This window comes from Pan troglodytes, chromosome 5 (genome assembly GCF_028858775.2).
Source record: "Pan troglodytes isolate AG18354 chromosome 5, NHGRI_mPanTro3-v2.0_pri, whole genome shotgun sequence".
NCBI classification, from domain to species: Eukaryota; Metazoa; Chordata; class Mammalia; order Primates; family Hominidae; genus Pan; species Pan troglodytes.
The window spans coordinates 11,315,418-11,333,399 of NC_072403.2; the positions used below are offsets into that span (position 1 = coordinate 11,315,418).

General features: G+C 38.5%; 1 protein-coding gene across 16 annotated transcripts in view; it reads left to right on the plus strand.

Moving 5' to 3' along the window:
• Nucleotides 1-17,982, plus strand: part of FARS2 (phenylalanyl-tRNA synthetase 2, mitochondrial) — a 593,088-nt gene that overhangs the window by 96,122 nt on the left and 478,984 nt on the right. For all 16 annotated transcript variants that reach the window (XR_010157461.1, XR_008548343.2, XM_009450423.5 and 13 more), the window contains 1 exon segment: nt 13,732-14,364. Coding sequence is in view for 14 of the 16 variants with exons in the window: in XM_009450423.5 (XP_009448698.1) it covers nt 13,753-14,364 (612 nt within the window). In the remaining 2 variants the exon portion in view is untranslated.

The window sequence follows — 17,982 nt, forward strand, 5'->3', positions numbered from 1 at the left end:
AGCTGGCATGAGAATCACCCTGAAGGGTTATTAGGGTACAGACTGATGTGCCCTGCCCCAGAGTTCCTATTTTTTGGGTCTAGGGTAGGGCTTGAGAATCTAACATCTTCTCTGGTGATGTCAATGTCACTGGTCTTGGGACTATATTTTGAGAACTACTGTTGTATTCAAAATTATTTTAAATGTTATTTAAAATAAGAAGTTTAAATTTCCTGGGAAACATAACTTGTGTGTAAAACTTAGTCCTTCCTACGTAATTATTTTAAAAATATTTTAATTTTGTATCCTACTCCCTGTAGCTCCCACCTCCTTTGGTGTGAATTGAGAGTCATGGGATTCTTTGCTTTTAAATAATTCTCTGTGTGATTCTTCCACCATGGGAGTCTGCCCTCGGTTTCCTCAATTTAGAGACTGTAAATATTTGTGATTTTTCCATTTTTGAATTTACTTCTTTCTATTTTCATATTTTTAATTTTATTTTGCTTCCCTTTTACTGTTTGAACCCAAAGGATAATTTTACTTTTTTTAGGTTTTCCTTTTTTTTTTTTTTTTTTTTTGAGACAGTCTCACTCTGTCACCCAGGCGTGATCTCAACTCACTGCAACCTCCGCCTGCTGGGTTCAAGCAGTTCTCCTGCCTCAGCCTCCTGAGTAGCTAGGACTACAGGTGCGTGCCACCATGCCCGGCTAATTTTTTTGTAATTTTAGTAGAGATGGGGTTTTACCATGCTGGCCAGGCTGGTCTTGAACTCCTGACCTTGTGATCCGTACGCCTCGGCCTCCCAAAGTGCTGGGATTACAGGTGTGAGCCACCATGTCCAGCCTTTTTAGATTTATAATGCTGTTTTCTGAGCAGTGGTCATAATATTCACATACACACACACACACAGACACAGATGCACACACACAGTATAACATGCAAAAGGTTAGAAAGTCGAATGGTAAAACATAAATTTCTTTCCCTGCTGTCTCCCAGCCACATCATTCTCTTCCTTGGAGACACCTACTATGATCAATTTCTTGATATACACTCAACCCAATATTATTCACGGATTCTGTACTTGTGAATTTGCCTGCTCTCTAAAATCTGTTTTTATCCTCAAAATAAGCACTTGAGGCGCTTTCATGGGCATTTACAGAGATGTGCACAACAGGGGGAATAAATCTGACTTGCCCAATGTGCACGTTCCCGGCTGAGGTTGAACACGGTGATGTTCTGCCTTGTTCAGCTCTCAAACTGTAAACAAGTGTCCTTTTCATGGTCTATGTAGTGTCACATTTCACGCCTTTCTGTGCTGTTTGTTGGTAATTTTGCTGTTTAAAAATGACGAGACGGTAGGCGCTGTGGCTTACGCCTATAATTGCAGCACTTTGGGAGGCCGAGGTGGGCGGATCTCTTGAGGCCAGGAGTTCGAGACCAGCCTGGCCAACATGGTGAGACCTCATCTCTACTAAGAATACAAAAAATCAGCTGGGTGTGGTGATGCACTCCTGTAATCCCAGCTACTTGGGAGGCTGAGGCACAAGAATCACTTGAATCTGGAAGGCAGAGGGTTGCAGTGAGCTGAGATGGCACCATTGCACTCCAGCTTGGGTGACAGAGCGAGACTCTGTTAAATGATAGATAGATAGATGATAGATAGATAGATTAGATAGATTAGACAGATAGACCTGACCAAAGTGCTGTATAGTGTCTCTAAGTGCAAGAAGGCTGTGATGTGCCTTACAGAGAAAACATGTATGTTAAGAGCTTCATTTAGGTATGAGTGATAGTGCTATTGGCTGTGAGTGCAATGTTCATGAGTCAATAATATGTATTAAATATTTTTAAACAGAAACACACATAAGACAATATTATATATTGATTATTTGACAAAAATGTGACCAGAGGCTCGCAGGAAACCAACTGTATATTTTCCCTTGGAGCAGCGCTTCACTGTTTGCTAATTTAGCAGTCATAGCAACTTTATAGACTATACTGCAGATAAGAAGAACGGACGGCATATGTATTATTTCTTATATGCTTTGCAATTTCAGCTAAATGATTTCATGTATTGCTAATCCTTACAATAGACCTACAAAGGTTATAGAGAAGTGGAGGGCTGTTTTTTTTTTTTTTAAACAGGAATTTTAGCAGAGAGCACAGTATGATGGGGCTGTTTGGGGTTAATGGAACTCTGATATGTAGGCCTGAATTCCACTCTTCTAGCAATCTTGCCACTATGTTCAGGATATGACTTACCATGCATAGAACAGCCTACTCTGAACTATAAAATAAAAAGTTGTTTGATGTCCGTCTTTTCGAAGGACTTCCTAAATGAACTTCAGTGCTGTGCTTTAGTTTTTCAACTACTTTGTCACTAGATCCATTATGGGGAGAAAATGGAACTTTGGAAATATCACTGTGAGTTAAATAAATGGTATCTTTTCTTAGCTAAACAGTGATTTGGAAATGTATAACATAAATGTTCATAATGGGTTTACTCCATTTGATTTGGAAAAACATTCCTTTTAAGGATAGACATATTGTCCAAAACATTGTCTGAAGCAACTTGCGGACATACTGTCCCTGACCTCAAGTTGCTTAAGATCTGACAGATGGACTAGCATCCTAACTAGTAAGTTTAGTGAGTGTTTTATGTGCCATGAGTGAAGTGTGTACAGAAGACAATTGGGAAGAGAGAAGAGATGGCTCATTTCTCCCCGAGGAGAGCATATAGGATAAGTTATGGTTTGCATAGAGGTAAAACATCTCTGGAATTATAGATCATGTCAATGGGAAGATGTATTTTGACTTAAAAAGAAATTTTATCAAGAACTTACTAGGACTACATCTATTGAAAAATGCAAGGTAGGCTAATATTCATTAGGAGAGGGCAGGCAATGGAAATAGCAGGGGTGGACTGGAACCAGGTAGGAGTCAGGTGAACCTGGTTTGAATCCTGGTGCTGCCACTTAAGTACTTTCGGTCATTTGGCATGATTTTCACAGATTAATGTTTGTCTTTCATAGTGGTGTTACGAGGATTAAAAGAAAGGAGTAATGAAGAAACGGCTTCATAGAGAAGATGATGCTCCTTTACCATTTGTAGGTAGAGAAATATTTCAGGCTGTTAGACTCTACTTACTAATTGTGAGTGTAAAGACTGACAAAACCTTTGTGTAATTGCTGCACTACAGTCAAGAGCCAGGAGTTTATATGCAGTGACTTCATTTAGAGAATCTTATAAATAATCAATTTATTTAGAATATTCAGGAGAAAAGGATTTTTAACCTGGAGGCTATTTCTTCTGTAGCACAGTAATGTTTTTAATTGCTTAAAATAGTTTTTAATATGCGGTTTAGAGAGTTGATTTAAAAAAAATTTTAATTTTACTTGCCATAACTATTCTGCTTGCTAAATTGTTTGTGGGGGAAAACTTGATTCTTTTTCATTAGCTGAATATTTTTAGTTTAAAAACTGTTATATATATGTACATAGTAAGATTATTATAAAATTCTTTTAAATGCTGAATATTATGGATAATTAATTATGCCAACATTCCCCAAATATGGAATATGTAGAGCTATAGTTTAGTTAATACCATTTGTTAAAAACAAAAATAAATGATTTTGTTGAGATGCTAAAAAACATGAAGGATGATTTTGATATTTTTGTGTAAGAGAGAGAGAGAAAGCCAGAGTATGTATTGTGCTTTTTCCATTTATTGAGAGGAATTTTTTCCCTGATATGTTTCGGAAAGCATTGGTACAAATGGATATTGGTAATGTGAACTTAATTTTAACTGAATATATTTTTGAAAGTTAAAAAAGCAAAAGAATGATTGGGAATCACTACAATTCCAAATACGGTGATATCTTTAGACACATCTTCAGATTAATTTTGCAGTGTCTTTTGTCTGTAGTCATTCTCTTATGTATTCATTTAATTACAGATTTTAACCTTTTGACTTAGGACAGCAAAACGGATTTCCTTTGGAACTAAGTACTATGATTTGTGTCTAAAAAAAAAAACTTCTAAGTTATATTTTTCTATTTGTTTTTGTGTTTGTCACAAGATATGTTTCTCATGGGTATAGAAGTTTCCAGTGTGACAGAACACGTTCAAATCTCTCATTCTTGAACATATGGCATTTATTAGCAAACAATAGTATTGATAGTCATTTCTCAATCGAATTATAGTGATGAAAAGATACCTTTTTTTTTTTTTTTTTTTTTTTTGAGATGGAGGCTTGCTCTGTCACCCAGGCTGGAGTGCAGTGGTGCAATCTCGGTTCACTGCAACCTCCGCCTCCCGGGTTCAAGCTATTCTCCCGCCTCAGCCTCCCCAGTAGCTGGAATTACAGGTGTGCGCGACTGTGCCTGGCTAATTTTTGTATTTTTAGTACCGGCGGGGTTTCGCCATGTTGGCCAGGCCATTCTCAAAACTCCTGACCTCAGGGTGATCCGCCCACCTCGGCCTCCCAAAGTGCTGGCATTACAGGCGTGAGGCATTGCTCCCGGCCAAGATATCTCTTCTTAATGGGGAAGATGGCATCGTATATTGAGATAATAATTGTTTTAGAATTGCTTCCCTCACTACTTTTTCCATTAGACTTATTTTTTTAAAAAGACATTGTCTGCACAAAAGGTAGCCATTACAAAAGAAGACTGAAGTGTCAAAGGATTTCTTGGGCTCTCTGATCCATATGCCCTGGCACTGTCTCTCATAAGGCTTGCCCTCTTCGTGCAGTTGCCAAGTGCTTGCATAATTGTCTTGACAAATGGCATACTCATTAATATAGTGTTGGGCCTTTGCCAACCTGTGGAAGCCATGTGCCCCGGGCAGTGAAATCCAGTGCCAAACTCTTGCTGATGGTTATAAACCATGCCTTAAATACGTTGTTGAGACCAATGATAGATAAGTAAATATCCATTTGACCTAAAAATACTTACATTTATCCATGGAAGCCAAGAGCATTTGTGAATGGTAAGGGGCTGCTGGGGTTCTGAGCTGTAGACACTCTCATGTGCCGGAGCTGTAGCTTCCTGCCTTGAGGGCTCGTCTTTTGTCACTTACTTGCTCCAGAATCAATCAGAAAAACATACCCTGATGAACCACCACAGAAAAGAGGTTATTCACTTCTTCAAGGCTGTTAAAGTGCCTAGTCTAGAAGCAACGTCATTGTATCAGGGCCTGCAATCAGTTCTAGAAATTAGGTACACCAAATTCTCTAAAAATTAATAATTGAGTCTAAATGGATGAAACTCAGGAAAAGGGTGTGAGATGCTGTCGGTACAACTGTATATTAACATTTTCTCCCAGGCATTTCATGTTACTTCAAATTAATGATTTCAAAATGCACTGTTCATTTGTCCTTATATTGGTTGAATGGTACTATGCAACTTGTTTTTTCTTGAGCTCACTAGAAACAATTGTAGCAGTGTGGTATGAGAGCCATTCATTCATTTTTTTCATTCATTCATTCATGGAAGAAGCAGTTTCTTTGGGCACTTACTTCCTGTGCCTGACCATGTTATAGAAACAATCAAATGAATGGCTCCTGCCCTCAAAGTCTTATTTTCTAGTGGGAGAGGTACACATGTCTACAGGTAATTACTGCCTGGGTCATTTGGCATGAAAAATGTATTTCCATTTTAAACATCCAGCTTATTTATATTGATTTCAACAAAGCTAGTGGGAGATAGGTTTGCCCGGTGTGGAGTTAGTTCCAGAATTTGTAGACCCAGCATATTCTGTTCTTGTATGCATCCAAGCTGGCTTCCTGGTGATCTTATTATTTGCGTATTACACAAAGTCCCTGTAAGAATAACCCCCAAATATTCTCCAAGGTAGGTATCTAGATAATGTGTGACCTTGTCCCTGATAATTGATTTCATTTGCACATGAACTTTAAAAATTTTATCCTCCCTCTCAGAAAGAAGGTCTGGATAGGATAACCAGGATCAGGAGCTGAGCTTGTACAGTTTAAAATTTATGATGTTATGTTAGTAGAAGGAGAATGTTCTGAATTTAGAAAAATTGATGTCAGTATTCAAGACATTTTTAGTGAAACAGACAAGATCAGGCTAGAGAATGCTTATATTACCTGAACCAAAGGAGCCACAGAAACTAAGCACAGTTGAAACTTGGCGAGATAGGACAATGGTTTTAAAGTTTAATTTAAAATATAATGAATGTCTATTTAGAATATTTGGAAATATAAATACATAAAATAGAAAATAAGCACCAGGGATAAATTGCTATGAAATCTTTTGGCTAGTTCTTCTCATGGTTTCTAAATATGATATGCATGTGTTTATAGGTAGGTATATATTTATAGAGTTAAGATCATATCGTACATACAATTTTATATCCTGTTTATCACTTTATGTAGTTGTATCATTCAAACTCTTTGCAACCATTATATTTAATGACTGCATAATATTTTATTGTATGGTCTCCCATAATTTGCTTAATCATTCCCTTGTTGTGGGACATTTATGTGGTGTATAATTTTTTTCTGTTATAAATAATACTGTAATGAAACTTCTTTGTGTTTAACTTCTGTCTTCATTTACATTATTTCCTTGTGATAAATTCCTAGAAGGGTAATTACCCTGTCAAAGGGTATGAACAGTTTTAAGTCTCTTGATAGTGCTGAATTGCTTTCTAGAAAGGTTGCGCCAATAACACCCTCACGAGTAATGCAGGAAACTGCCTGCTTATAGCCCTTCTCTTTTTGTTCATACTAGTCAGCAGGAGCAAAAGCATTCTCTTGACTTGGCTTTGTATCAGTAAAAGTTAATGGAAGTTGGCCATTTTCCCACCATTATTTAGTAGAATAAAATGTATAATTGTGTTGACTGAACCAAGCTTCATTTTTTCTTGATAGAAATTGTGTGAGTATTGCATCTGGTGGTTATGGATTGTGCTTGAACACTTTTGTATAGTGGTGACCATATATGGGTTATGCTTGCTCACCATTGGCTATTTCCCTTAAGCTAATTATGCTTTAGGGAAATGATCAGTCCAGTACAGTTTGTGTACTACTTAATGTTTTCTTTACACAGAAGAATGAGGGAGGTTGAAAGGACTATTGAAACCATTATAAAACTCATTCATTCTAACAACAAACATTTATTCAGTATTTTACTAGTTGTTGTCATTGTGCCACTTTATAGTGATAAAGAATGCTTACAACATTCTGAATGTGTCCAAAATGAAAAACAAGCAAAATAATCCAAGTGTGATCCATGACCATGTAACAGATGCTTCAGATACCTTTCGAAATGTTACTTCTTAGAGCAGTCTTGTAGAGAAGTGGACTTGACCACCATGCCCACTGTTTGGACATTCCAGGCAGCTGTATTCCAATAGTAATGATAGAAATAATAATAATAATGATAATTGCTGCCATTTATTGAGTACCTTTTATATTCCTTCAAGATACTGTACTGTTTTTTACCTTCATTGTTGCTTAATACTCTTATTACCAATGCAAGGTATGTTATTTTCACGTTGAGAAATATAGGGAAAGTAAGATTCAGAGAGAGAGAGAGCGAGAGTTCTCCTAGTTCATCCTTGTCACAAATCACAGGATTTACTTCTGTCTAAAGGCTGAATAATATTCTATTGTATACATACATCACATTTTCTTTATGCACTTATCTGTTGATGGACATTTAGGTGGATCCCATATCTTGGCCATTGTGAATAATGCTGCGGGGAACAAGGGGGTGCAGATGTCTCTTTGACATGCTGATTTCATTTCCTGTGTTATATACACAGAAGTGGGATTGCTGGATCATATATTAATAGTTCTATTTTTAAATTTTTTTGAACCTCCATACTATTTCCCATAATGGTTATACTCCTCTAAATCCCGCCAACAGTGTACAATGGTTCCTTTTTCTCCACATCCTCACCAACACTTACCTTTTCTTTTTGGTAATAGCGGTTCTAACAGGTGTAAAGTGTATCTATCTCATTGTGCTTTTGATTTGCATTTCTCTGATGACTAGTGATTTTGAGGATTTTTTTTCACATACCTATTGACCATTTATATGTCTTCTTTTCAGAAATCTTTATTCAGATCCTTTGCCCATTTTTCTTTCTTTCTTTCTTTTTTTTTTTTTTTTTGACATGGAGTCTCACTCTGTCACCCAGGCTGGAGTGCAGTGGCGCAATCTCGGCCCACTGCAAGCTCTGCCTCCTGGGTTCACACCATTCTCCTGCCTCAGCCTCCCAAGTAGCTCGGACTACAGGTGCCCGCCACCATGCTTGGCTAATTTTTTATATTTTTAGTAGAGATGGGGTTTCACCGTGTTAGCCAGGATGGTCTCGTTCTCCTGCCCTCATGCTCCACCCGCCTCGGCCTCCCAAAGTGCTGGGATTACAGGCATGAGCCACCTCGCCCAGCCCCTTTGCCCATTTTTAAGTTATTTGCTTTCTTGCTGTTGAGTTGCATGAGGTCCTTATGTATTTTGGACATTAGCTTTTTCCCAGATACTTGGCTTGTAAATACTTTTTCCCATTCTGTGAGTTGTCTCTTCACTCTATTGAGTTTTTAAATAGTTCTTTACTGCCCCTACCAAAGAGGCAGCCTTCTTTGTTTTGTTTGACCTTGCTGACCAATTTCCTTCCATTCTTTTCTTTTTCTTCCTATTTCTCTTCTTCCTGCGTCTTCCACCCAGCATCACATGTAGTGCTAGATTATGGGCATACGATGATAAATATAAGAGAGAGAGGAGAGAAAGAGTATGTGTATATATATGTGTTTGTGTGTTCTACTCTCAAGAACCACACAGGCTAGTAGGAATACAGACAACAGCAGGTAGTAATAATACGGCATGCTAAACATTGCACATTGAGTGGTATTTGGGTTCAGGAAACAGGCCCATTTCCTTCTAGATGTCTTTTCCCCTGACTTCTGTGCTGTGGCACCCTTTACGTCCCCTCTGTCTTACTCCTTACATCCCCTTCCCTTAAATATGATAAGTTCCAAGTATTCTTCTATCTTTTGCCCACTTCTATCTTGCTCTTAGCCTCCCATGGATTCTTATATACGCTTGTGATATTAACTCTTATGTCTATGCAAATTACCTCCAAGGTCTACATTTCCAGGACTAATGTCTTACCTCATTTCCAAACTATAATATAACTCGAATTGCCTTACAGAAATTGTAATGTGGCTATCTCATTCATACTGAACTTCCATTGTCCAAATCTGTTTCCCTCTACAAAAGATGATCTGAACAAACAACAAAAATCCATTCTGAGTTCTCTGTGTCAGTGAATGACTTTATTAGTTCATCCGTTACCCAATCTCTAGAAATCTCTGGGTCACTTTCAACCCTGAATTCAGCTCATCTTACCCGTTACACACTGGGCAATGAGTTAATTAGCTGATGAACATGATCTAGTATAATCTTTTCATTATGAGATAAGTATTATTTTTCTCTGTTTTACAGATGAGAACCTTGAGGGCCAGAAGGGTCAAATAACGTTTCTAAGGATGATACATGGCACCTAAGAGATCAACCTAGGATCAAACCAACATTGGTATCTCTGCGAAGTCTGGCCTATTGCCCATTATATTGTATTTTCTCTTCTTATAGTTGGTCTGATTTTTTCTTTTGTACCAGTGCTAACATACTTCACGTCCACATTTGTATTCTTGCTCCTTTTTTGTGACTTTATAATCTACATATATTTGTGACTAGGAAGATTTTATTAATAGTGTAGAAAAATTTTTCAGTAGGTTAAGCTAAAACAGGGCTCAGCAAACTCTATAACAGACCAGAGAGTGAGTATTTAGGCTTTGTGAGCAACACAATCTCTATAGCAGCTATTCAATCTTACCTTGATAGCAAGAAAGCCATGGCAAATGATAAATCAAGAAATGGCTGTTGCTGTGTTCCAACAAACTTTATTTGTAAAAACAGACTATGGGCAAGGCACGATGGCTTAAGCCTGTAATCCCAGCACTTTGGGAGGCTGAGGTGGGCAGCTCACTTGAGGCAGGAGTTTGAGACCAGCCTGGGCAATGTGGCGAAACCTCATCTCTACAAAAAATACAAAAGCTAGCCGGGCATAGTGGCTTGCACCTGTAGTCCTAGCTATCTCTGGGACAGGGAGCCACTGGAGCCTGAGACAGGAGGATCACTTGAGTCTGGGAGGTTGATGCTCCAGTAAGCCATGATCATCCCACTGCACTCCAGCCTGGGTGACAGAGTGAGACCCTGTCTCAGAAACAAAAAAAAGCCAAAGCCAAAAAAAAAAAAACCCCAAACAGACTACTGTGGGCAGATTTGGCCCTTGGGTCTGTAAATACTTATTTCATTTTTACTATCTAAGCTAATGTGTTTTATTGGATTTACTTATTCATGCATTTATTTATGTATTTAAAAACACATTGATGTATAATCTCAATTAGATAAAATAGAAGTTAAGGGAGGTTCTTGCAGAGATACCATTTGAACTTAACAATCTTGGACCTTTGATTGAGAAGTATACTTTCTTTTTTTTTTAGTGAGGCAGAGTCTCACTCTGTCACCCAAGCTGGAGTGCAGTGGTGCAATCCTGGCTTACTGAAGCCTGAACTCCTGGGTTCATGCAGTCCTCCTGCCTTAGCTCCCCAGTAGCTGGGACTGCAGGTGTGTGCCACCATACCCGGCTAATTTATTAAATAAAAAAAAATTTTTTTTTTCTTTTTTGTAGAGATAGGGTCTCGTCATGTTGCCCAGGCTGCTCTCAAACTCCTGGGCCCAAGTGATCCTTTCGCCTTGGCCTTCCAGAGTGTTAGGATCATAGGCGTGAGCCACCACACCCTACTAAGAAATGCACTTGACCCCTGGACAACGTGAGGACTTTGGGGGCACTAATTACCCTCCCTCAGTCAGTTGAAAATTCCTGTATACCTTTTGACTTCCCCTAACTTAACTATTAATTGTTAACTGGAGGCTTTACTGATAACATAAACAATTGATTAACACATATTTTGTATGTTATAGGCGTTATATACTGTATTACAATAAACTAGAGAAAAGAAAATGTTATTAAGAAAATCATGAGGAAAGAAAATGTATTTACTATTTATTAAGTGGAAGTAGATCATCCTAAAGATCTTTATTCTTATCTTCATGTTGAGTAGGCTGAGGAGGAAGAGGAGGGGTTGGTCTTGCCTTCTCAGGGGTGGCAGAGGTAGAAGAGATAGGGGAGGCGGAAGGGGAGGCAGGAAGGGCAGGCACACTCAGTGTAACTGTTACTGAAAAGAATCTGCATGTAAGTGGATCTGCACAGTTCAATCCATGTTGTTTGAGGGTCAGCTATATTTGAATTGCCAAGAATTCTGAACTGTCTCATGGCTAGCCAGGCATATGAATTTATGCTAGTTATGTGATCTTTTTGAGCTTTATATTCTTTGTTGGTAAAGTGGTACGAACAATACTTACATCACAGAACTGTTGAAGGGATGAAATGGAAGAACAATGTGTTAATAGAAGTATGAATGTCGTTGGTCTTATCCTCCTGGGTCTCTTATGTATTTGCAGATGATATATTTCTTATAGAGAAATTCGATAGAGGTGGAAGGAAAGGAAGTCACTTCTCAGATAGAAGTGGGAAGGCTCTCCTAGTCATCCATCTCTCTCTGTTACAGATAGTAACAGAAAGGACAGATACTTTTCTGTGTGGGGTGAATGACAGTGGAGAATGTAAGCAGGGCTGAGCAGATAGATAGAAGGCCTGAAAACCAGGGCAAGAACCTCAAACTTTCATCGGCAAGCTGGGGATTGCGTGAGGAGAGCAAGGAAGGGACACGAGGCTGGGGCGCATCCCTGGGAATGGAACCCAAGTGTGGGTTTGGATGTGTGAAGAGCTGGAAACTGGGAAGGAAAAGCATCGACAGCAGCCCACAAATAACTGGATCAGAAGCACCTTTCCCAGAACAATTCTGAACTTTGTCTAACACATATGCCTTTGGGAGGAAGAAAGCCTTTCTTGTGTTTTGGCAAGGGTGCTGAGCTAGGTAGCTAATAACCTAACAGTTTGATTTTGTGCTAAGATGTGTAAGGCTGCATATGCATGTTTAAAATTCATATCCACTGCAGTGACAAGTCACTGAACACTAGATGGGAAGACATTTCAGTTGAAGCTCAGCCAAAAGCCCTTTTGAAACAACTCTGACAAAATAACGCCATAAGTGAATAAAACCAGAGAGTTCCTGGGTATCTTTGAAAATGTCTCCCATGATGACAGTCTCAGACAAAGGTGTGTGCACAGCTTCTAAGAAGCAATCACACACAAGCACAGCCATTCAACTTGCAGCTAGATTTCCTCAGTTCCAATTTGGAGTCAGGTGGATTGTGTTGTCCAGGGACAGACTGTGCTTTTGATAGTGACTTGGAACAATATAATTCTCTGCTAATGCAGCTTCATATCATGAAGCTATATATTTTCTTGGTATGATTGCACGGCCCTTGAAGTAAAACAGCCACATAGTCGTATGCTTTAAAATAGCCCGGTAGGGAAGAATTCCACATTTTAGAAGATGGATTTTTATAATTTAAGTTTGTGAATATAAATTATTTGTGAACAATGGGATGTGACATCTCAAGACTCTCCTTATTGGGATCCCTGAGTGAGTTTAAAACTGGCTTCTGTGGGAGTGGGAAGAAGACACTGTGTGAGTGGTTCACAGCCCTTTGCGGTTGTCTTATTGAACTCTTTCAATACCTTAGAGTTTTGCCAGTTATACTTAGGTCCTTCTCACCTCATCCATGACTTGAACCGCCTATACTAGATGACAGCTGAGGTGACTTTCAGCTGTAAAGTTTGGCATTTTATTTACTTAAAAATCTAGGTCAGTGCTCTGCCTTCTGGCTGCTCTGTCACTCTTCCCCAACAAGTTTAGTCCTGTTTCTGGTTAATTGTGGGTGTGTAGTAGAAATGTGCCCTTTTGCCAAAGGTGTAATTGAGAGGATGCCACAAAGGTATTAAGTTTAAGTGACATGACCAGATGTGAGAAGATTTGCATTTACAGCTGTCCATTGATAGAGTCTATCACTTTGTACAATATTTCCTGAGATTTTCTATTTTATTTTTAAAATATTAAAGTTAACCACAATCTAAAGTGGTATATTTTGTTTAAAACTTTTTAAAAAAATTAGTAATGTCACTTTGTGATCTAGTGAAGTAATACAGAAGTTATGCTATGTCAAAGATAAAGAGAACTCTGTAGTTATGAGGATGGTTGGCAGAAATGTGAAGGATGGCTCTTAAATCTCTTCTCTTCCACTCTCCTTCGGAAGCCTCTGTCTAATCATTTGCTTCCTTTATTAGTGGGACCCTTAATAGGGTCCAATTAAGTTCTGTATTTTAGGGGATCTCTCTGAAGTTTTTTGGTTCTATAATGTAAAGGTTGTCGTGTTTACAGTTTTTTTCCACATCACGAGTTCAGGACATGATAACATAATAAACGAGGTTTTCTACAAAGCCAAGGATCTGAATGACAAAGGAAGGACAACTAGAGATTAGGGATATAAAAGTGACTTCCAAGAATCTTTTCATTTAGTGTATTAAGTATCACATGTCTGTCAGATTTCTTTAATTGGCTCTTTCAGCTGTGTGGAGGTCGTAGTGGGGGAAACATGCCAGTAGGACAAGAGGGAGCTGGTGGGAGATGCAAAGAACACACTTGCTTTCCACAGAGTGACACCTGACTTGTGCTTTGCCTGTGTGCTCTTTCCAGAACCTGTGAGAAGTTTCTACAATGGTGGGCTCAGCTCTCAGGAGAGGTGCCCGTGCATATGTCTACCTGGTGAGTAAGGCCAGTCACATCTCCAGAGGCCATCAGCACCAGGCCTGGGGATCGAGGCCTCCTGCAGCAGAGTGTGCCACCCAAAGAGCCCCAGGCAGTGTGGTGGAGCTGCTGGGCAAATCCTACCCTCAGGACGACCACAGCAACCTCACCCGGAAGGTCCTCACCAGAGTTGGCAGGAACCTGCACAACCAGCAGCATCACCCTCTGTGGCTGATCAAGGAGAGGGTGAAGGAGCACTTCTACAAGCAGTATGTGGGCCGCTTTGGGACCCCGTTGTTCTCGGTCTACGACAACCTTTCTCCAGTGGTCACAACCTGGCAGAACTTTGACAGCCTGCTCATCCGAGCTGATCACCCCAGCAGGAAGAAGGGGGACAACTATTACCTGAATCGGACTCACATGCTGAGAGCGCACACGTCTGCACACCAGTGGGACTTGCTGCACGCGGGACTGGATGCCTTCCTGGTGGTGGGTGATGTCTACAGGCGTGACCAGATCGACTCCCAGCACTACCCTATTTTCCACCAGCTGGAGGCCGTGCGGCTCTTCTCCAAGCATGAGGTGAGTCTTGAGATGTTTCTCATCGCTGAAGGATGTCATAGACGTTTTATGTTGAGGTCACTAACATTTAGCTCGATGAGACCAGCATAGTCATCCTTGCTTGCCTTATTTTGCCTTAGTGAATCATCCATACTTAATGACATCTTGTGTATAGGTGTGCCTCAGTACTTTTTGACTGCTTTGTTGTGTTAGTAACTACAGAAATTGGTAAGCCTTAGTTTCCAGTTGTCTGTCCTTATCCTTTCTCTCAATACTGACCCGCCTTTCTCTGGGTTACTTCTTATGAATGGAGAATAGTCTGTGGCTCAAATTCACCTTTAATCCAGGATGGCTGAAGGTGCAACATGGAAACCTGTGGTCAGGTCATTCTTAATTCTGTTAGGAGAAGTAAATTATATTTTCTTGCTGTTAGAGAGAAATGAATTTCTTAGGTACCTTAGGGGCCTGATGATTTATTGGCTTGGGCTGTAAACTGTGTCTTGTCCCCAGGCACTTTCCTCAACCTCCCTGGCTTTGCATGTTGCTGTGAGATGTCTTAATTGCTGTGGGATGTCTTAATTGCTGCTATTCTTGAAGCATGTGTTAGGATGATGCATGGAGCCTTTTCCCAACTCCTTGCGTCTGTTAGATGTTATCCTAATATGTTGTGTGCATCTGTTAGATGTTATCCTAATACGTTGTGTGCATCTTTTTTTGTTGTTGTTTTTTTTTTTTTGCAAATTCTGAAATCCCTAAAACCTTGATTCCATTTCCTAAAAACTTGCCATACCACTTGTCCCTCACTCATGTTTTAAAAACCATCTCTGTTTTTATATAAGAAACAAATGCTTAAACTAAGCACAGGGTGTATTTCATTTTACTTTCTTAGCAATGTCCCTTCCAGACATGTTCATTGGAACAGGAGGAATTATTATTGTCACAAAACTCTCTCCTGCCAACGTAAGCTAAATGAGTTATTAATATGAAAACAAATAGTATAGCATCCTTAGGCCAATAGGTAACCATTGTTTTGTTGTATTCTATAAGTCCTATAGCAGGAGATAACTGAACAGGACTGCCCTCCCCTTCTCTCCTTTTTCTTTCTGTTTACCTCTGGATGTGCTGTTCTTTTGCGACTCTGTGATAATACAGTAATAGCTTAGCCTTACACAAAAAGGCCATCCATGCTGGATCTCAGGGGATCTCAAATGAGCATTCTCACTACTTGGAATAGCTGACTATTTTCCAAGTTAGGAAAAATAATGATTAATAAGGATATAGATTTATTAGGGAACTAATATGAGATGAATAAAGACAGGTCAAAATCTGGGAAATATGACCAAGTGATAGAATGTCATTTAAAATTAATGTACAAGAGGAGCTGTGATGCCAGTAATATGACGTCCAGGTCACAGTAGCAGACAGGTGCTCAGCCCAGCTTACCTCATTAAAGAAATAAGAAAGGACTGTGTGCACTGATTTGTAAGCCTGCATGCCATGAAAGAGGCAATGAAGGCTGCCAGGCACTTCTAGCATTTTAATGGAGGGAAAATCAAGGCTGCCACAGAAGATGGGAAATAGGAAGTGGATAGGAAATTAGCCTTCACCTTGTTTCATATTTGTTTTGGGTCCAGTCCAATTTGGTAGTTAGTACAAATTACTAATCTAAACTGATGATGCTACTATATATTCTGCGTATAGTTAAAAAATTATGCTCACGTGTATGTATGTATCTAATCTTCTTATATAAGGTGCATCTGTGTTCATTCCTTCGTTTACTCCTCTTAATAAAAACCTCGCAAGGTAGATCATTTTGACTTCAGCCATGAGGAATGAGGTCCCGAAAGGTTTAGTGACTTACCCAAAGTTGCTGAAGCAGTTAGTAACATGCCTAAAACTGGAACTCAGCTCTTCTGAATTCATTGCCTGTTTTTCTGTATTCTGCTTTTTTTCATGACACTCCTTTCTACGTGGGACCTGCTTATGACCCAAAGGGGAGTTTTGGTTCCAAGAATGCTATGGAGAGTGGAGTCAGAAGATTGTGGTGTTTTCTGAATTCCTAACCTCAACTAAAGTGTTGGTACTAACTCTGACCTAATCTTAACTCTAAACAAAATGGTTTTTCGTCTTTCAGTTTATTCCCCTATGAATAGGATTTTTAGAGTTGTAATAATGTTACAGAGACAATTTTAAACATTTTATTATTATCTTTTAAGGTATTTTTGTTGTTTAATCTTTGTAATTATTACTTTCATCACTATAACGTGTATTTCAGCAAGAAGAAAAGTAAATACAGAGGTGCAGGGTAAAAAAACAATGATAAGTATAGAAATGGATGAGTCACAGTAATCTATACACTTAGCTATTAATTGTGGAAAAAAATCTTTTGTATTTTGAAAAATAGTAAAATGAAAACTAGTGAACAGTAATAAATTGGGGGGAGTAATCAATAGATATTGAAAGTCTGCTAAGGCTCTTGTCATATTTGGGGATAGGATAAAATTACTGAGTAACTTCAGACTTTGTTGGAAAAAAATTAGATTGCAGTACAATGTATACATTGCAAACAGTTGGAGTAGAAAAGGAGGAATGTAGAGCATGATCTCAATTTAACAGACAGGAAAAAGGAATGAAAAAAAAATATGGTAAATAGAAACCCCAAATTAAGGATGTAGATATAAGTCCAAATACATCAGTATTCATGAATTTAAATAGGTTAAACTTACTAAAGACACACATTATCAGATTGGATATTTTTCAGTTAGAGAAACCTGAAACAAAACCACACCAAAGGGTGAAAATAAGGGGCAGGAAAAAGAGATATCAAGCAAATAATTATCAAAAGAAAGTTGGTACAGCAATATTAATATTATGTAAAATAGAATTTATGAAAAAAGTGACAAGCAGTAACAAAGAGGGGTAGTTCCTCAATCAGGAAACTTCATGAATTAAGAATTTTTATGTATTCAACATCATAGGCTTAGTACATAAAGCAAAACTGAAGAATTAAAAGTTAAGTTTGACAAATTTATAACCATGTTAGAAGATTTTAAGTGACCTCGGTCAGAAACCAATGGGTTATGAAGTTAAAATGTGTAAAGATACAGACAATCTGAAAAGGTGGTTGACAAGTTTGATTTATATTTATTTTTAAAATTTGGTAGCCATAAACATATATACACACACATACACAATTATATATGTATATGTGTATAAACACACATGCAGAACCATGCACATACATGGAGTTTTATATGCAAATGTCAGAAGTGTATAGTCATATGGATTTCTAAAAATTACTTATGCGTTACTAATTGACAGTCAAAGTCTAAACAAATGTCAAAGAATCAACAACATAAATAGAACTTTGCCTGCCTGACTTCAATGTAGTTTATGTAGAAAGCAATAAGAAAGTATAATAAAAATGTTCCATATTCTCAGAAATTTAAAAATATACAAGTATAGCTTCATGGGTTAAAGAGAAATATTAGCAGTAAATTACAAATTACTTATCCCTGAGCAGCAATGAAAATACTTTGAACTGCTCAAATGTGGGGAACCATAGTCACTTCATTATGGAGAAACTTGGTATTCGCCACCTAAGCCGTAGGATCACTGTTAACATTAGAAAAACAAAAC